General features: G+C 37.8%; 2 protein-coding genes across 3 annotated transcripts in view; one reads left to right on the top strand and one right to left on the bottom strand.

Moving 5' to 3' along the window:
• XPOT (exportin for tRNA) overlaps nucleotides 1-21602 on the bottom strand; it is a 148094-nt gene that overhangs the window by 86879 nt on the left and 39613 nt on the right. The window contains exon 2 of one of the 2 annotated variants that reach the window (XM_059936406.1): nucleotides 3057-3133. The exons of the other annotated variant lie outside the window; for it this stretch is intronic. The gene's annotated coding sequence lies outside the window, so the exon portion shown is untranslated. The remainder of the gene's footprint in view (nucleotides 1-3056; nucleotides 3134-21602) is intronic. 2 annotated transcript variants of the gene reach the window in all.
• The window catches only part of C10H12orf56 (chromosome 10 C12orf56 homolog), a 74801-nt gene that overhangs the window by 42293 nt on the left and 10906 nt on the right, over nucleotides 1-21602 (top strand). Inside the window, 3 exon segments of the mRNA XM_059937372.1 lie at nucleotides 3132-3276; nucleotides 9436-9542; nucleotides 10182-10271. Coding sequence (XP_059793355.1) covers nucleotides 3132-3276; nucleotides 9436-9542; nucleotides 10182-10271 — 342 coding nt within the window.

The following is a 21602-nucleotide window of genomic DNA, read 5'->3' as shown; positions in this document are numbered from 1 at the left end:
GTGGCAGTAGTTAGAAATGGATGTATAGGGAAGCAAGATCTCAAAGCTTATTCCTCTGTTATTTAGATAACATTTATTAAACACTTACTGTGTGCTAAGCACATGAAGTAACTAAAGTATCAAAACAGCACAGTGGGATAGGTACTATCATCATCCCCATTTTACAGATGAGGAAATTGAGGCACAGAAAGACTAAGAAACTTGCCCATGGTAGTTACTCAGAGGAACAGGGGCAGATCTAGGATATTGATCAGCCTGCCTGACACTGCCCCTATGCTCATAATCATGTTCTTCTGCCTCCATGACTGTTATCACTGAATTCTTTCACTTTTTTAACTCAAGTACAGCTGATTTACAATATTATATGTTTCAGGTGTACAACATAGTGATTCACAATTTTTAATGATTATACTCCATTTATAGTTATTATAAAAATTGGCTATATTCCCTGTGCTGTACAATATATCCTTGTAGCTTATTTATTTTTATTTTTAATATTTATTTATTTATTTATTTTGGCTGCACCGGGTCTTAGTTGAGGCACGTGGGATCTTTTAGTTGCAGCATGCAGACTTCTTAGTCATGGCATGCCAACTCTTAGTTGCGGCATGCGTGCGGGATCTAGTTCCCTGACCAGGGATCGAGCCCAGGCCCCCTGCATTGGGATGTGGAGTCTTACCCACTGGACCACCAGGTAAGTCCGTATTTATTTTATTTTTTATACATTTATTGATTGATTGATTGATTTTTGGCTGCGTTGGGTCTTTGTTGCTGCGTGCGGGCTTTCTCTAGTTGAAGGGGCTACTCTTCATTGCGGTGTGCGGGCTTCTGATTGCGGTGGCTTCTCTTGTTCCGAAGCACGGGCTCCAGGCTCGCAGGCTTCAGTAGCTGTGGCACTTGGGCTCAGCAGTTGTGGCTCGCAGGCTCTAGAGCGTAGGCTCAGTAGTTGTGGCGCACGGGCTTAGTTGCTCTGCGGCATGTGGGATCTTCCCAGACCAGTGCTTGAACCCATGTCCTCTGCATTGGCAGGTGGATTCTTAACCACTGCACCACCAGGGAAGTCCCCCTATTTATTTTATATATAGTAGTTTGTACCTCTTAATGCCCTACCTCCAGCTTGCCCCTTTCCCCTTCCCTCTCTTCACTGGTAACCACTAGTTTGTTTTCTAGATCTGTGAGTCTGTTTCTTTTTTGTTATATTCACTACTTTGTTGTATTTTTTAGATTCCACATATATGTGATATCATACAGTATTTGCCTTTTTCTATCTGACTTATTTCAATTAGCATAATGCCCTTCAAGTCCATCCATGTTGTTACAAATGGCAAAATTTCATTCTTTTTTATGGCTGAGTAGTATTCCATTGTGTATACATACCACACCTTCTTTATCCGTTCATCTGCTGATGGGTACTTAGGTTGCTTACATGTGTTGGCCATTGTAAATAATGCTGCTATGAACATTGGGGTGCATGTCTCTTTTCGAATTAGTGTTTTCATTTTTTTCAGATAAGTACCAAGGAGTGGAATTGCTGGGTCATATGGTACTTCTATTTTTAGTTTTTTGAGAAACCTCTATACTGTTTTCCATAGAGGCTGTACCAATTTACAGTCCCACTAACAGTGTACAGAGGTTCCCTTTTTTCCCACATCCTTGCCAACATTTGTTATTTGTGGTCTTTTTGATGGCTAAGACTGAATTCTTAACGATCATCTCCTCCAGTATCTCCACTAGAAAAGAGACTGTTTTTCAGGAAGCTTTAATTTTTGCGTTAATAAGAGAGGTTCATTGATTGCATAGAGGAGAGCATCTTCGATTTTTTTTAAATAAAGGGGGAAGAAGTGGGCAAGAACCAAGATTCCATGTAGCATTACTGGAATAAATGGCTGGTATCAAGATTTGTGGAATAAGTGGTAAAAATATTTTTACTTCAACTCAGAAATTCTAAGACATTTCCATCAACCTACACATGTTCTGTTACTGTTACTTTGCACCCTGCTTATCTGAATCACTGGTTGTGTTAGCTTGGACAGGCTACTTAACCTAACATCCTATAAATGCGATAGTAATTCCCAGCTCAGCCCTCCTAGTGACGCTGAATGAGCTAGTCCATGAAGAGAACCCAGGCCAGACCCTGCCACAGAGTCAGTGCTCAGTTAAGTACAGGTTGTTATTATTGAGCACAGTGGGAGATGGAAACAATATCTAACCTGATAATGTGTTTTCAAGTTGCTGCAAAGCCGAGGGGCCAGGACAAGTACACAAATAACTGCAATGGAGTGAAGTAGGATTAGTGTGGTGTAAGAAGTATGGAAAAAGTGCTATGGGAGAGGGTTCCCCATCATTGGTGGAATTAGGGAAAGCTCTGAGAATAAGGTGTTAACTCATTTCAGCTAAGCCAGCTTTTCCTGAAGTGTGGAACGCACATGGGGCAGTAATGGAAGATGACTTCATATGGTATTCTGACATGGCATGAAATAACTTTGAATTCCATGGTAAAAAATGATTCCCTTTTCCAACTCATCTGACCTCATTGACAGAACCTCTTGGCTTGGTGCCAGTAGTGGCAGCTCTTGAACACATGCTCATCTGCCTTTTTGTCAAAGGGAGAGCAGGCTTCAGGCTCAAATAGGGAGCATCTACTTAGAATTTTGTTGCTATTTTTACAGTTACCTGCTATTTATAACAAATGGTACTGGTTTTCCCATGTGAAGTAGTGATACAAAATTTTCTGTATAAAAAAACTTCTCTAAGAAAAAATGAGTTGATTTAAAGAAAAAATACTAAGCAAATAATATTACATATGATTCGTGGGTTATGGTAAATGGTATGTGAACAAACTCTGTGCTGGACTATGAAAGAGGTACAGAAGTTTACCAGGAACAATGAGAGTATTCATGATATGTACAGCTTGAGTAAAGGGGCATGGCAAAAAAGTATGTTTGGAGATTAATAAATAGTTCAATTTGGGAGGAGTAAGTTTCATTACTGATAAGTAACAAAGCTAGAAGTACAAAACTATATTAAAATTCAGTTAGTAACAAAGTTTTACAAACCTAGCAATAATCGTTGATATTCCTCAACTGCTGTTAATCATTTTTTCCATGGAAAGTTTTCTTTTCTTTCTGTAGATCTGAGGAGAAAATTAAGCACTTCAGTCAACTTAAATCTGAACTTTTTCTTAAAGACAATACTTTGAGGAAGATACTTTGTTTAAGTACAGAACTTAAAGTAGCAGCCCCGAAAAACTTCATTCTGAAAAGGCTTTTCTGGAAAGTAGGTGTTTTGTCTTATTTTTAATCTTTAAAGCTTGTTTTACCTGTTTATCAAATGCAGCATATTCAAGCTTAAAGTAAAATATAAATAAATGTTGTATACTGATGCTGCATTTTAAAATGTTGATTAAATTTAATGCAATCATCTTGATGCCTGAAATGTTGTGATGGAATCAGTGTATATGGCGTGTTGGGGCCGGGGAGACAGAAGAGGGGAGAGCAATAGGGAAAAGATAGTAGCTCACATGGGTTGGGTTAGCAGACACAAAAAAAGAGAGATGGAGGGGAAGCTCCTGGCATGCAAGGAGTATGAGTATAGACAGTGAGATGAGAAAGTATGTTTCAAGAAGTCTTATGTGTATGTTCCCCTACAATAAAAATATCATTAAAAAGTTACTTTTGAATGTAGGATTGTTATTTTTTAAAAGGTGACTCCTGGGAAGTCAAAGCAGTCTAGCTCCCACTTGGCAAGTTACACACTTACTCTGTAAGACTGACTTGTAGTCTCAGGTTTAGGTGAAGGTATTGAGAAGCCCAGGTGAGTACTGGTGCTGTGCTAATGAGACTCATTCTGCTTAGTGGTCTTATACATAGTTGCCACCATTTTATTGCACAGTTGGGAAGTGCACAGCTTCCCCAGCCATACCTGACAGTCTTGGCTATTTCTTAGATTCTAAGTGCTTGACACATCTGATGAACAACCATCCTCGTTTACCTAGACTAGGATAACAAACTGTCCCAGTTTGCCTGGGACTGAGGAAGTTCATGGCACTTGGGACTTTAGTGCAAAAGGTAGACCAGTCCCAAGCAAATTGGGATGGCTGATCACCCTAATCAGAGGGCATAGTAGCTACAGAGAATAGAGTATCAAGTGTCCCCAACACTGAGGCAGGTAAGGTGATGTAGTGCTGTATAATCGAAAATGCTTGAGCTAGATAGACCCTGTTAGGAATACACCATCCAAGTTTTAACTAAAAAACTTCAGAGAATTGGGGAAAATACAGGGACAGGCATCAAAATCACTTACATATGGTTATGAAGAGTCCACATGGAAAGGCTAAAGAAATTGGTATTATCTCCCACCCAAATAAACCTCTCCAGTCCAACCTACACATGGTGTTTACTCATCTATAACACTGATTGTGAGGACTTTGCTTCCTCAAAAACTTCTTGAGGCTCTCCTTATTAAGTACAAGCACTTTGGCTTTGGCATTTAAGGCTCTCCACTACTGACCTCTTGTCACAGATTCCAAATTTGGACAGGCATGACCTTTATTTTAGCAGGGTGGGTTATCAGGAAGGGGCCAACATCTGCATAGGGCAGCCACTGGGAAAACGAATCCAGCTGTAGATGCTAAGGGAGAAGGCACAGTGCCCAAGGACGAGAGTGATCTCTACAAAGAGAATGTGCAAAATGAGGAATATCAGGGCATTATAGCACGTGGGTGGATTACACCCAGATGTCTGCATAAACATTTGGCACCAGGAAGATCTGCATGTTTAGGAGTTGGGAACACGGCCTTCATGGAATGTGGGGTTGGGGGGAGTAGCAAGGATACAAAGTCAAGAGTAAAGTCAGTAGCTGGGAAAGGACTGGCAAAGGACTTAGCTCAAAGCCCAAAGAAGAGGTCCACTTAGACAACCTGGACACAATCAGGGGATTGATTTAAAGCAGATGTCTAGGCAGGAGAACGGAGCTCCCACCTAAGGGTTAGACTCGGAAGAATGGTGTTGATGCTGAATACCAGAATGTTGGTCTTAAGCGTCTCCAATCTTAAAACAGGCCTGAAGCAGGTGGCCTCGGCTGTGGAGGAAAAGAGGGATGCAGAGAAAGGGAATAAAACCAGGTCTAGCCCACTCAGCCCACCACTTCACCACTCTCACCTCTTTTCTGTGAAAGCTTGAACCATGTGAAATGATTTGAACACCCTGCCCTTTCCAGCCCCTCCACGTTTTCCCCTACTATTGCTTTCTCTAGGATACTCTTTCCATTTTCTCCTGTTAAAATCCTACCCATTCATTCTCCAAGGCTCATCTCAAATGCTGTTCTTCTGCCTTTCCTCAGTGGAGAACTTTGGTACCTTCCTCTTTTTGATCTGTTATGGCAGTTCTGTGCCTTAGAACTTTCCTTGATATTTTATAATCTGCACTGTTCAACAAAGTAGCCACCTAGCCGCATGTGGCTATTAAGCACTTGAACGTGGCTAGTGACCAAGGAAGTGAAACATTAATTTTATTCAGTTTTAGTCAATTTAAATATAAATAGCCACATGTGGCTAGCGGCTTCTGTATTGGACAATGCAGTTCTACAGCATCTCCCATAGCACTTTCTCTTTAACGATTCAATAAACATTTATCGCATGCCTGTTCTGTGCTAGGCGTGGTAATAGGCACTAGAAATGCAACCATGACTAAGACACAGTCCCTACCCTCAAGAATTAGCACAGACATTCTCCCTTTTGCTTGGTATATATTTTTTATTTACCATAGTATTCTATAAGCTTCTTCAGGACAGGCGTGTGTCATACTCATCTTTGTATTCTCCCTAAGGCCTAACATAATGCCTGCATATATCAGGTCGCACAATCAATTCATAATAAATTGAAATTTTATTCTCTTGTGAAAAATTAACCTGATTGGAAGTCTAGGAGTAAAGCATTCATGTTCTGCTTCTTACTTGAAAATTCTGCAGCCGTTCTTTAATGTAATGTCCTTAGATGGACTAAAATAGAAGATCTTCTAATTTAGTTGTCAAAAATGAAAGGCCAAAGTGAATAGAGAGGGAAATAAAAGGCACATAGCTAGTCTCCCTGTTTGGGGTCTTTCCCTACTTCAGTGGAGTACATTGTGTCCCTCAGAGCTGGTAGCCTTATGTTCTCTCTCTAATCTGCAACCAAAATCTAGTCTCATATTCATTTACACAGAGTCAACAAATATGACTAGTAAAACTCAACATTTTAATCTTCTTTTAGGAGCTCTTTTATTTAAATGGTTATCATAGCCTTAAGCTAAAGCAGTGTTTTTTTCCAACTTTGTGCTGGGATCCCTGCAGAATGTAAGTTTATGTGAAGCTCCCTTAAGAACCCACACTGGGGTGGGGAGATTAGAGGCAGCTTTAATTTTTGGTTCTTGGGTAAGAGGATGGGAAATTATACATATATATTTAAAAATTATAATAAAATTAATATAATGAATAACTATAGGCATATTCTTATAATTAATAATACAATTATTATACTCATATAATAAACAATATAATATTATATAATCATAACATATACAGTTGACCCTTGAACAACATTAATTTGAACTGCTTCGGTCCACTTATATGTTGATTTTTTCAATAGTAAATACTATAGTACTACACGATCACGGTTAGTTAAATCCACAGGCGTGGAACCGCAGATATGGAGGGCTGACTGTAAGTTATACTCAGATTTTTGACTGCGGAGAGGATGGGCACTTCTAACTCCCCCCAAACCCCCCATCCCGTGTTGTTCAAGGGTCAACTGTATATCATTTTCTCTTTTAAAAATCAACTTCATTGGGGTATAATTTTCCTCTGTTAGGTAATTTTTATTCTTCAATTTTATTACAAGAAAAATTTTAAATTACGAGAACACTTTTGTACAGGTTGACTAAACTGCGAGCTTTAGGAGTACAGACACCATGTCCAGTTTGTCAGTTTTGCTTCAGATGTTATTCTCATTACTTAGCATAGTACCTGCCACATGGCTGCAATCAATAGTTACATGTTCAATGAATGAATGAAAGAGTTCTCTAGACATGTTATTTCCCAACCCTTCTTTTTTTCTTCACGAAGTTTTTTTTTTCCTTCAGTTTTTAAAAACTATAGTAAAATACGTATAACATAAAATTTACCATCTTAACCATTTTTAAGTGTCTAGTTCAGTGTTAGGCACTCATGTTGTATATCTATCACCACCATCCTTCTCCAGAACTCTTTCCATCTTACAAAACTGAAACTATATTCATTAAACAATAACATCCCATTTCCCCTTCCCTCCAGCCCCTGGCAACCACCATTCTTCTTTGCGCTTCTATGAGTTTGACTATTCTAAATATCTCATGTAAGAGGAATCATACAGCATTTGTCATTTTGTGACTGGCTTATCTCACTTGGCATGATGTCTTCCAGATTCATTGATGTTATAGTATACGTCAGAATTTCCTTCATTTTAAGGTTGAATAATATTCCAGGTATGTAATACCACATTTTATTTATCCATTCATCCATTGATTAGCACTTGGGTTGCTTCCACATTTTAGCTACTGTGAATAATGCTGTTATGAACATGGGTGTGTAAGTATCTCTTTGAGACCCTGCTTTCAATTCTTTTGGGAGTATAGTTGGAAGCAGAATTGCTAAATCATATGGTAATTCTATTTTTAATTTTTTGAGGCACCGCCATACTGCTTTTCACAGCAGCTATACCATTTTACATTCCCACCAACAGTGCATAAGGGCTCCAGTTTTTCCACATCCTTGTTATTTACTGATTTTTTGATAGTAGCCATTCTAATGGGTGTTGGGGGTATCTAATAGTTTTGATTTGCATTTCCCTAATGCTTAGTGATGTTGAGCATTTTTTCCCATGCTTATTGGCAATTTGTATATCTTCTTTGGAGAAATACTGGGGTCCAATTTACATATAATAAAGTGCACATATTTTTGAGTGCATTGTAAAGAGTTTTAACAAATGTATATATCTGTATAAACACCACCCCAGTCAAGATTGAGAACATTTCTATCACCCCTTAGGGCTACCTCGTGCCCTCTGGCAGTCAGTTTCCTCTGACCCCTGGCCTCAGGCAACTATTGTACTTTCTGTCATCATAGATTAGTTTTGCCTGTCCTAGAATTCCACTTACATGGAATTGTACACTATGTACACTTTTGTGTTTGGCTTCTTTTGACATAATATTTCTGAGACTCTTTCATGTTGTTGCTGGTAGATATTTTATAAGTGAAGCAGAAGATATTTTATAAGTGAAAATTCCTGAACCACTGAGCGGTGGGAGATCACAATAATAACTGATATTTATTAAGCACATACAATATGCTGAGTACTGTTCAGACTTTACAAATAATATCTTACTTAATCCTAACATCAACCTCATGAGGTGATTCTATTAATCCCATTTTAGAGATGAAAAGTCACAGAATGTGTAAGTAATCTGCCAAATGTCCTACAGCTACCCAGTGGCAGAGCTGGTATTTGAACTCAAAGAACCTGGCTCCAGAGTCAGCGTGTAAAGTTACCACACTCTGCAACCCCAGCACTTCTGAGAGGGCCAAGGTGTACGTCCTGCTCCTTTTGTCCTTCCCTCTCTCCACTTGCCATCCTCGGCCTCTTCTGAGCACACATATACCTGTCTAAACGAAGAGTCTAAGTTGCCACTAGTAAACGAAAGTCCTGGGGAAAAAATGAACAGTAGAGGAATAGAAAAGAGAAGCAATTATATCCGATTCTCATTAGTACCAACTTGCCTGATTTCATGGGCCTGTGCTTATTTTCATGCTCAATTATCTCATGAGACTGGATAGGAACACAAAAAAACTGGTTCCCACACTCTTAAGTCAGTGTTTATTTTGGCAGAAATGGCAATCTACATTTCCACTGTATTAACAGAAGTATTAAAATCATTCTGCACCATCTTCATAGGCTATACCAGTGCTGTACATTTGTTTCTGAATTAGTAAACAGTTTTAAATGTGCTTTTCTAGCTATTATTTCATTATGTCCTCACAAAGGCCAAATTACTTTGGAAAGGTAGGAAATATAGTGGCCCCCATTTAATATTATTATTCCAAGGTGACTGAATGACTGGCCTAAGGTTATACACCTACTTCTGGATGATCTTCACTATTAATGGTGAAGCTGGGTCTAGAAGGCATCTCTCAGCATCACCCACTAGGTTTTAGCTCTGGCTCTGTTCACCAGGACAATGGTCTCCTGGTTGTTAAGTAAAAGTATATTTTCAATTTGGGTTATGCTAGTGTTAATGAGAGAGAATGTAAATCACTTTCTCCCTAATTGAAGAACAAATCATTTCTTCTTATTTTTATTATGTAAGAATTGAGAGTTTTGCCAACAGATACCTTAATTACCGTCTTCTTTCCTGTTTGCTTTCACAGACCAGTGACCTGTTCTATTTCCTAGTGAACAAACTTCATGAGTACTTGCCAGAGTCTAGGGATAAGAATGCACTTCAAAATAAAAGCCAAAGTGTTGATGAGCTGGTGTAAGTACTAACTTACATAATCATAGATATTTTTTCCCTAGGATGTTCAAGATAAATGGAAGGCACTGGGAAAAATATATACTGTATTAATGCTTAATAGTGCTGCAAGTTTTGCTTCACAAAGATTTTTTTAAAATAGCATTTATTTTGTTCTAATTGTATAGTTAAAGAAAAACTACACAAGAAACTAGTAATACTGGCTGTCCCAAAAGGGAAAAAAATGAGTGTATGAATAAAAGACACCTTTCACTGTAATCCCTTTTTCACCTTTGAAATTTTGAGCCAGAAATTACTACTTGAAACAGTTAAAATTATTAAATGTAGTTTAAAAATAGTGTGATTATCATTAAAACTTTGCAAAAAATAAGTGCAAAAATCAATATGTAAATGACTTTTAATCCTGACATGCACCTATTAATTCATTCATTCAACAAATATTTTTGAGTGCTTACTATGTAGCAGTCAAAGAGTAGACACGCAACCAATGTTGGCAATTTAATATACAGAATTTCCTTCCTATACTTTTTTCTACATGGCTATCTGAATGCAGTTCTATTGAGCATTACTGATTTTGTGGAATTCTGAAATTACAATGAAATCATGCCATTTCCGTGATTTTTTTTTCTCTTTGTTTTCTAGGGCATGCATTGAAATTATACAGACTCTGGGACTGATGTTCAGAGAAACAGAAACTGAGGCATCACACCTGAACACATTGGGAGCTAAGAAGTAAGGCCTTTTAAAACTTGAGACCTTGTAGTTGCAAACCATTAACTATTCTAATGAGTGTCTTCCAGAACTCAACTCTCTTGACTTCTCTGTGCAATCCCCTTGTAAATATATTAAACTCTTTTGTCTCACTTCCTTCTGTGATGAATAGATTAATTAACATACTGAGTTCTCTCTGATTATTGGGGGCACAAAGATTTTGATAGCATAAGTTTATCTTTTGTCATTGCCTGAAAAAGACCAAATGAACCATCATACGTTAAAAACGAGGGGGTCTCTATTAGAATTTTCCAGACTACTCTTTTATCCACATTGCAAAGGCAGGAACTATAGTAGCTCCCTTTAGTATATAATTGTGTGACCTTGGAGTGAATGACATTGGAGGGAAAGCTGTTGTAAGATACTCCAAGATATGTGGCCCAAAGAAGATAGAAATTTACATCTTTCTTACATAACAATCCCGAGTTAATAGCCATGCTTTTCCTCTACAAGATCAGCCAGAGACCTAGGTTCCCTCCTTTTTGTTGCTCTGCTACCTTCTATCATGCTATCTTTGTCCTCATGGTTAGCTGGCTAAATTGCTGGCTTTCATAACTCCCTGTGGGAATCAGGAAGAGAAGTAAAGGGCAAGCAAATTTCATTTTTAAGCAAGGCGTGTAAGACTTTTGCTTACCTTCTGTTGGTGAGAACTTTAGGCATATGGCGTTTCTAGCTGCAAAAGAGGGCGCAAAATGCGTCTGTAGTTGGACAGCTGTGTGACTAGCTAAACTATAGCTGGCAATGGGACATCTGTAATTTAAAGGAAGAATGGAAGAATGTATAGTGAGGGACAACAGCATTCTTTGACACAGAAAGTATGTGTTTGCATGTTTTGCATATTATCTGCTTGACCTTTTTATGAGATTTATAGGCTATGAATTACACCCTTGGGCAATGGTCTGACTAAAATCTTAATTTTTTTCTACCCATATCAATTGTTTATCTACATTTCTTGTACTAGAAGGTGGAAGAAGGATGAGAACCATGGACTCTGAAACATTTTAACCAGAGGCAAGAATAAGAACTTTTAGTAATATTTGTCCAGGCTATTTATTAGGGACCTTTACAAATAAATGTTAATGATAATACTCATTAACATACCTTAAGCAACTTGCTATGTGCCAGGGACTATGGGCATACTGTGCATTATAGCAGGGACGGTCAAACATTTCTGCAAAAGGCCATATATATGGGCTTCCCTGGTGGCTCAGTGGTTAACAATCCACCTGCCAATACAGGGGACATGGGTTCGAGCCCTGGTCTGGGAAGATCCCACATGGCACAGAGCAACTGAGCCTGTGTGCCACAACTACTGAGCCTGTGCTCTAGAGCCCACAAGCCACAACTACTGAGCCCGCAAGCCACAACTACTGAAGCCTGTGCACCTGGAGCCTGTGCTCCTCAACAAGAGAAGCCACCGCAATGAGAAGCCCGCGCACTGCAAAAAAGAGTAGCCCCTGGAGGGCCCCCACAAGCTTCTGGGATCTGCAGGGAGCAGGTGTCTCAGTGATAACTATACTCTGGACTGAATCCTAAATCTGTCTTGTTGGTCAAATGATTAAGATCAAAAGCAGCTCCAAGAGATTGGTTCAAGATGGCGGAGTAGAAGGACATGCCCTCATTCCCTCTTGCGAGAGCAGCGGAATCACAACTAACTGCTGAACAGTCATCAACAAGAAGACACTGGAACTCACCAAAAAAGATACCCCACATCCAAAGACAAAGGAGAAGCCACAATGAGACGGTAGGAGGGGCGCAATCACAATAAAATCAAATCCCATAACTGCTGGGTGGGTGACTCACAAACTGGAGAACACTTATACCACCCATTGCAGTGAAGGTTCTGAGCCCCACGTCGGGCTTCCAAACACGGGGGTCCGGCAACGGGAGGAGGAATTCCTAGAGAATCAGACTTTGAAGGCTAGCGGGATTTGACTGCAGGACTTCGACAGGACTGTGGGAAACAGAGACTCCACTCTTGGAGGGCACACACAAGTAGTGTGTGCATCAGGACCCAGGGGAAGGAGCAGTGACCCCGTAGGAGACTGAACCAGACCTACCTGCTAGTGTTGGAGGGTCTCCTGAAGAGGCGGGGGTAGCTGTGGCTCACCGTGGGGAAAAGGTCACTGGCAGCAGAAGTTCTGGGAAGTGTTCCTTGGTGTGAGCCCTCCCAGAGTCAGCCACTAGCCCCCACGAAAAAACCGGGTAAGCTCCAGTGCTGGGTCGCCTCAGGCCAAACAACCAACAGGGAGGGAACCCAGCGCCACCCATCAGCAGACAAGCAGATTAAAGTTTTACTGAGCTCTTCCCACCAGAGTGACACCCAGCTCTACCCACCACCAGTCCCTCCCATCAGGAAGCTTGCACAAGCCTCTTGGATAGCCTCATCCACCAGAGGGCAGACAGCAGAAGCAAGAAGAACTACAGTTCTGCAGCCTGTTGAAGGAAAACCACATTCACAGAAAGGTAGACAAAATGAAAAGGCAAAGGACTTTGTACCAGATGAAGGAATAAGATAAAACCCCAGAAAAACAACTAAATGAAGTGGAGATAGGCAACCTTCCAGAAAAAGAATTCAGAATAATGATAGTGAAGATGATCTAGGACCTCGGAAAAAGAATTAAGGCAAAGATCGAGAAGATGCAAAAAATGTTTAACACACACGCAGAAGAAAAAAAAACAAACAAACAAACACCCAGAAGAATTAAAGAACAAACACCTAGAAGAATTAAAGAACAAACAAAGAGAGATGAACAATACAATAACCGAAATGAAAAATACACTAGAAGGAATCAATAGCAGAATAACTGAGGCAGAAAAACGGATAAGTGACCTGGAAGACAGAATGGTGGAATTCACTGCTGTGGAACAGAATAAAGAAAAAAGAATGAAAAGAAATGAAGACAGCCTAAGAGACCTCTGGGACAACATTAAATGCAACAACATTCGCTTTATAGGGGTCTCAGAAGGAGAAGAGAGAAAGGACGTGAGAAAATATTTCAAGAGATTATAGCCGAAAACTTCCCTAACATGGGAAAGGAAATAGCCACCCAAGTCCCAGAAGTGCAGAGAGTCTCAGGCAGGATAAACCCAAGGAGAAACACGCCAAGACACATAGTAATCAAATTGGCAAAAATTAAAGACAAAGAAAAATTATTGAAAGCAGCAAGGGAAAAACGACAAATAACATACAAGGGAACTCCCATAAGATTAACAGCTGATTTCCCAGCAGAAACTCTACGAGCCAGAAGCGAGTGGCACAATATATTTAAAGTGATGAAAGGTTAGAACCTACAACCAAGATTACTCTACCCAGCAAGGATCTCATTCAGATTCAACAGAGAAATCAAAAATTTTAAGACAAGCAAAAGCTAAGAGAATTCAGCACCACCAAACCAGCTCTACAACAAATGCTAAAGGAACCTCTCTAACTGGGAAACACAAGAGAAGAAAAGGACCTACAAAAACAAACCCATAACAGTTAAGAAAACAGTAATAGCAACATACATATCAATAATTACCTTAAACGTGAATGGATTAAATGCTCCAACCAAAAGACACAGGCTCATTGAATAGATACAAAAACAAGATCTATATACATGCTGTCTACAAGAGACCCACTTCAGACCTAGGGACACATACAGACTGAAACTGAGGGGATGGAAAAAGATATTCCATGCAAATGGAAATCAAAAGAAAGCTGGAGTAGCAATACTCATATCAGATAAAATAGACTAAAATAAAGAATGTTACAAGAGATGAGGAAGGACACTACATAATGATCAAGGGATTAATCCAAGAAGAAGATATAACAATTATAAATATATATGCACTCAACATAGGAGCACCTCAATACATAAGGCAACTGCTAACAGCTATAAAAGAGGAAATCGAAAATAACACAATAATAGTGGGGGACTTTAACACCTCATTTATACCAATGGACAGATCATCCAAATAGAAAATTAATAAGGAAACACAAGCTTTAAATGACACAATAGACTAGATAGATTTAATTGATATTTATAGGACATTCCATCCAAAAATAGCAGATTACACTTTCTTCTCAAGTGCACACGGAACATTCTCCAGGATAGATCACATCTTGGGTCACAAGTCAAGCCTCAGTAAATTTAAGAAAATTGAAATCATATCAAGCATCTTTTCCGACCACAACGCTATGAGATTAGAAATCAATTACAGGGAAAAAAACGTAAAAAACACAAACACATGGAGGCTAAACAATACGTTATAAATAACCAAGAGATCACTGAAGAAATCAATGAGGAAATCAAAAAATACCTAGAGACAAATTATAACAAAAACACAACGATCCAAAACCTATGGAATGCAGCAAAAGCAGTTCTAAAAGGGTAATTTATAGCAATATGAGCCTACCTCAAGAAGCAAGAAAAATCTCAAATAAACAATATAACCTTACACCTAAAAGAACTAGAAAAAGAAGAACAAACAAAACCCAAAGTTAGTAGAAGGAAAGATATCATAAAGATCAGAGCAGAAATAAACGAAATAGAAACAAAGAAAACAATAGCGAAGATCAATAAAACTAAAAGCTGGTTCTTTGAGAAGATAAACAAAATTGATAAACCTTTAGCCAGACTCATCAAGAAAAAGAGGGAGAGGACTCAAATCAATAAAGCTGGAAATGAAGAAGGAGAAGTTACAACGGACACCACAGAAATACAAAGCATCCTAAGAGACTACTACAAGCAACTCTATGCCAATAAAATGGACAACCTGGAAGAAATGGACAAATTCTTAGAAAGGTATAAACTTCCAAGATGGAACCAGGAAGAAACAGAAAATATGAACAGACCAATCACAAGTAATGAAATTGAAACTGGAATTAAAAATCTTCCAACAAACAAAAGTCCAGGACCAGATGGCTTCACAGGCGAATTCTATCAAACAGTTAGAGAAGAGCTAACACCCATCCTTCTCAAACTCTTCCAAAAAATTGCAGGGGAAGGAACACTCCCAAACTCATTCTATGAGGCCACCATCACGCTGATACCAAAACCAGATAAAGATACTACAAAAAAAGAAAATTACAGACCAATAGCACTGATGAATATAGATGCAAAAATCCTCAACAAAATACTAGCAAACAGAATCCAACAACACATTAAAAGGATCATACACCATGATCAAGTGGGATTTATCCCAGGGATGCAAGGATTCTTCAATATACGCAAATCAATCAATGTGATACACCATATTAACAAAGTGAAGAATAAAAACAATATGATCATCTCAATAGATGCAGAAAAAGCTTTTGACAAAATTCAACACCCATTTATGATAAAAACTCTCCAGAAAGTGGGCACAGAGGGAACCCACCTCATCATAATAAAGGCCATATATGACAAACCCACAGCAAACATCATTCTCAATGGTGAAAAACTGAAAGCATTTCCTCTAAGATCAGGAACAAGACAAGGATGTCCACTCTTGCCACTATTATTCAACATAGTATTGGAAGTCCTGGCCATGGTAATCAGAGAAGAAAAAGAAATAAAAGGAATACAAATAAGAAAAGAAGAAGTAAAACTGTCACTGTTTGCAGATGACATGATACTATAGAGAATCCTAAAGATGCCACCAGAAAACTACTCAAGCTAATCAATGAATTTGGTAAAGTTGCAGGATACAAAATTAATGCACAGAAATCTCTTGCATTCCTATACACTAACAACGAAAGATCAGAAAGGGAAATTAAGGAAACAATCCCATTCACCATTGCAACAGAAAGAATAAACTACCTAGGAATAAACCTACCTAAGGAGGTAAAAGACCTGTACTCAGAAAACTATAAGACGCTGATGAAAGAAATCAAAGATGACACAAACAGATGGAGAGATATACCATGTTCTTGGATTGGAAGAATCAATACTGTGAAAATGACTATACTACCCAAAGCAATCTACAGATTCAATGCAATCCCTATCAAACTACCAATGGCATTTTTTATGGAACTAGAACAAAAAATCTTAAAATTTGTATGGAGACACAAAAGACCCCGAATAGCCAAAGCAGTCTTGAAGGAAAAAAATGGAGCTGGAGGAATCAGACTCCCTGACTTCAGACTATACTACAAAGCTACAGTAATCAAGACAATATGGTATTGGCACAAAAACAGAAATACAGATCAATGGAACAGGATAGAAAGCCCAGAGACAAACCCATGCACCTATGGTCAACTAATCTATGACAAAGGAGGCAAGGATATACAATGGAGAAAATACAGTCTCTTCAATGAGTGCTGCTGGGTCAATATTAAAAAAACAAACAACCCAATCAAAAAATGGGCAGAAGACCTAAATAGACATTTCTCCAAAGAAGATATATAGATTGTGAACAAACACATGAAAGGATGCTCAACATCACTAATCATTAGAGAAATGCAAATCAAAACTACAATGAGGGATCACCTCACACCAGTCAGAATGGCCATCATCAAAAAATCTACAAACAATAAATGCTGGAGAGGGTATGGAGAAAAGGGAACCCTCTGACACTGTTGGTGGGAATGTAAATTGATACAGCCAGTATGGAGAACAGTATGGAGGTTCCTTAAAAAACTAAAAATAGAACTACCATATGACCCAGCAATCCCACTACTGGGCATATGCGCAGAGAAATCCATAATTCAAAAAGACACATGCACCCTAATGTTCATTGCAGCACTATTTACAATAGCCAGGTCATGGAAGCAAGCTAAATGCCCATCGACAGATGAATGGATAAAGAAGTTGTGGTACATATATACAATGGAATAGTACTCAGCCATAAAAAGGAACGAAATTGGGTCATTTGTAGAGACGTGGATGGATCTAGAGACTGTTATACAGAGTGAAGTAAGTCAGAAAGAGAAAAACAAATATTGTATATTAACACATATATGTGGAACCTAGAAAAATGGTACAGATGAACTGGTTTGCAGGGCAGAAATAGAGACACAGATGTAGAGAACAAACGTATGGACACCAAAGGGGAAAGTGTCGGGGGCGGTGGTGGTTGTGGAATAAATTGGGACATTGGGATTGACATATGTACGCTAATATGTATAAAATATATAACTAATAAGAATCTGCTGTATAAAAAATAAATAAAATAAAATTCAAAAAAAAAAAAAAAAAGAGTAGCCCCCGCTCGCCACAACTAGAGAAAGCCCGCACACAGCACCGAAGGCCCAATGCAGACAAAAATTAAAAAAAAAAAAAAAAAAAAAAGGACATATAGTAAATTTTTTTGGCTTTTCAGGCCATATAGTCTCTGTTGAAACTACTTAATGCTGCCATTGTCACAAAAGCAGCCACAGACAATATGCAAAGGAATGGGCACAGCTGTGTTCCAATAAAGCTTTATTTACAAAAACAGGTTCTAGGCTATTTGGACTGCAGGCCATAGTTTGTTGACCCCTGCTTTATAGCATACAAGGAAAATATACTCTGTTATTTTCTCTGCATACTTCTTTACGCAGTTGATGGTACTGCCATTTTCCCAATCTCCAAGAGACAGGTTCAAAATTATGAATGATATTCACATCTTCTCCCACACTGAAAGTATTGCTAAGTCATGTTACCCTTTTTATCCACATTTTGGTCCCTACATTTCTTTATCCAAGATGGAGAAAATCATTCTTACCAATCTCTGTTGTAAAGTGTTGCATTTTAATTGTTCTGTCTTAACTTGGTTCAACCACATCAGCCCTACTACGTCAAGCCTCTTTCCTGATATGTCTAATTCTTTTCATGTCCTTTGATATATATATTATATTGCTATAGTAGAGTCTGGTTGTAACACTAACTTCTCAGTCAATTTTGATATTCATAGGGGTCAAATCATGTTACCTATACCATTAACTACCACCATAAATGTTTAATACAACTAATAATCTTCTATTGCCATGTAACAAATTACCACAAATTTAGTGGCTTCAAACAACATACACTTATTACGTCACAGTTTCTGTAGATCAGGAAATTTGGGCACAGCTTAGCTGGATCCTCTGCTCAGGGTCTCATAAGGCTTCAATCAAGGTGTTGGCTGGGGCTGCAGTCTCATCTGAGGCTTGGGGCCCTCTTCCCAGCTCATTTGGGTAGTTGTTAGTGGAATTAATTTCCTTATAGCTGTAAAACTCATGACAGCTTGCTTCTTGGCAGGAATATCTCTGAGCTCAGGAAAGGCCTAAACTCTCCTTTAAAGGGCTCGCCTCATTAGATCAGGCCCACTCAGGATAATCTCTCTTTGATTAACTCAAAAGTCAACTAATTGGGGATCTTAATTACATTTGCAAAATCTCTTCACCTTTCTCATCTAACATAACATAATGACAAGAGTGATAGCCTAATAGATTCACAGGTCCTGACCATACTTTAGGGGAAGGGATCATATAGTGTATATACCATGGGATGAAAATCTTGGAAGCCAAATTAAATTTCTGCCTACCACAATAACATAAGATGACTTATGAGACCATGAGTTTGCCCTTCAAAGTCTGTATTTTAAGATACTTTAATACATTAAAAATTCTTACATTAGAAATAATAACAATCTAAACAATGAAAGTATCAAACTGTTGGTACCATTTTTAAGGGTGTGATGACAACCCTATAATAAGTCTATTATAATAAGTCAGGATGAAACTACCATTTTAGATTAAAATTCTTTTATCTACTATTGGCTTAATGGATTTTAAATTGAGTTGGCAGAAGGGATAGATTTCAAATTAAATTCCATTTGAACAAATAAAAAAGGATTTATTCATTTCAGCATTTTTCTCTTTATTTTTTCATAAGTAGAAATTTTATTTGTTCAACCCACTTCATTATATTCTTGAAATATGCCATAATCCGTTCTTTTTTTTCAGTATCCTTATGGTTGAATTCATGTATTTCCACAGCAAGTGACTCAGAATTTGAGAGTTCCTTCCCGTAGCCTAGGATATATGATACTTTGAAATGAAGCTGTTGCTGAAAATAAAGGACTATAATTAAATAAAACAGTGAATGGAATGTCAATTCCAACATAATATCAGGAAAAGCTTCTAAATGGAGTGCTTTGTTGATTTGGAAGTGTCTTCTGAAAATAGACTGGCTGTTTTATAAAACAGCCTGAATAAAACATTAGCAAATATCCTGTTGGACATATCCTGCTTTTTTGAGCGATGTGCTAACTGACAATGTGCTAACTTCTTTTGCAGATATGAGAACTAGACTTGTTTTTTGAGTTGGAGAAACGAGGGTAATTATATTTCTAGTAGAATTTGGTAAACTTCTAATCATGGCAATTATTTAAATGATTGTAAAAAGATTAGGAAGCCTCAAATATTACTAAACAAGGATTGTTTATATTCTTCTTTATTCCATTAAGAAAGGAATGCTTAAGGTTATAGAGAATTTTTATACAGTCCTATATGTAAATTCTTTTATTGCTCCTATCTGTCAAAGCTACTCTGATAGAGACTTCAGTTAGGCAACTGATATTTTCAGTGGTCTGCCTTCAGCTCCTTTTCATCCATACATGGGTTGTACTATACATGTGAAAATAGGGTTACTAACCCAGCTTCTCAGGATGCACGTTTTGAATTGTGATTTTCTGTGTGTGTGCCTTTTTATTTTCAAATACTATGATATATTTTTCAAATATATAGTAACATTTAAGTGAGTTATTAGTGTGTGTTAGTGGACTGTACTAACAGTCCACATTTTTGTTTGAAATCCAAAGACTTCAAGTTTAATACTAGTTTTATTCACTAATAGCTAGTGATCTTTAATGGAACAGTAAACCTCTGAAATGTTTTGTTAAAAAAAGGTTTCTAGAGTCAAAAAATTTGAGATAAGCATTTTAAGAAATGCTTCATACTGTTTCTTTGTCCCAGAGATAAACAGATATAAAATTTCTGAGAAGTCCTGTAGTAAAGCTATCCAGTAAACTTGGCTTACCCAAGTATTTCCCATATTTCCTTTGACCACAGAACCTATTTTGACTATAATATTGCCTGGAATTAGTAATCCATAAAAAGCCCCTTGGGAAATACTGCTATAACTTAAATCACTCAAATTTCCCTTAAATCCAGATTCCCTAAGCTTTCCAAGCTAAGTGAACTTCTAAAACTATATTTTCTCTGAACCAAAAGACCAAGAAATTATATTTTCACTTAAATGTTTTATCACTAGACATTTGTCTGCACGTCTAGGGATACAAAAGTTCAGTCAAGAATGATCTGCAATCTCCACTAAAAACTACTAGAGCTCATCAATGAATCTGGTAAAGTTGCAGGATTCAAAATTAATACACAGAAATCTGTTGCATTTCTATACACTAACAATGAACTATCAGAAAGAGAAATTAAGAAAACAATCCGGGGAGGGGCAATATAGGGGTAGGGATTAAGAGGTATAAACTATTATGTATAAAATAAGCTACAAGGATATATTATACAACATGGGGAATATGGCCAATATTTTATAATAACTATAAATGGAGTAGAACCTTTAAAAATTGTGAATCAGTATACTGTACACCTGTAACTTATATAATATTGTACGTCAACTATACATCAATTTAAAAAACCATGATGAATAACCACTTCATAAAAAACAAAACAAAACAATCTCATTTAAAATCACATCAAGAAGATAAAATACCTAGGAATAAACTTACCTGAGGAATAAACCTACCTAAGGGAGGTAAACCTACCTTATAGTTTTCTGAGGTAAAACCTACCTCAGAAAACTGTAAGACACTGATGAAAGTAATTGAAGATGACGCAAACAGATAGAAAGATATACTGTGTTCGTGGATTGGAAGAATTAATATCATTAAAATGACCATATTACCCAAGGCAATCTACAGATTCAATACAATCCCTATCAAAATACCAATGGCATTTTTCACAGAACTAGAGCAAACAATTTAAAAACTTGTATGGAAACACAAAAGACCCCAAATAGCCAAAACAATCTTGAGAAAAAACAGCTAGAGGTATCATGCTCCCTGACTTCAGACTATACTACAAAGCTACAATAATCAAAACAATATGGTACTGGCACGAAAACAGACACATAGATCAATGGAACAGAATAGAGAGCTCAGAAATAAACCCATGCACTTATGGTCAATTAATCTACAACAAAGGATGCAAGAATATACAATGGAGAAAAGACAGCCTCTTCAATAAGTGGTGCTGGGAAAACTGGACAGCTACATGTAAATGAATGAAATTAGAACATTTTCTCATACCATATACAAAAATAAACTCAAAAT

This window comes from Balaenoptera ricei, chromosome 10 (genome assembly GCF_028023285.1).
Source record: "Balaenoptera ricei isolate mBalRic1 chromosome 10, mBalRic1.hap2, whole genome shotgun sequence".
Classification (NCBI taxonomy): Eukaryota; Metazoa; Chordata; class Mammalia; order Artiodactyla; family Balaenopteridae; genus Balaenoptera; species Balaenoptera ricei.
This window is presented reverse-complemented; position numbering and strand designations above follow the sequence as displayed.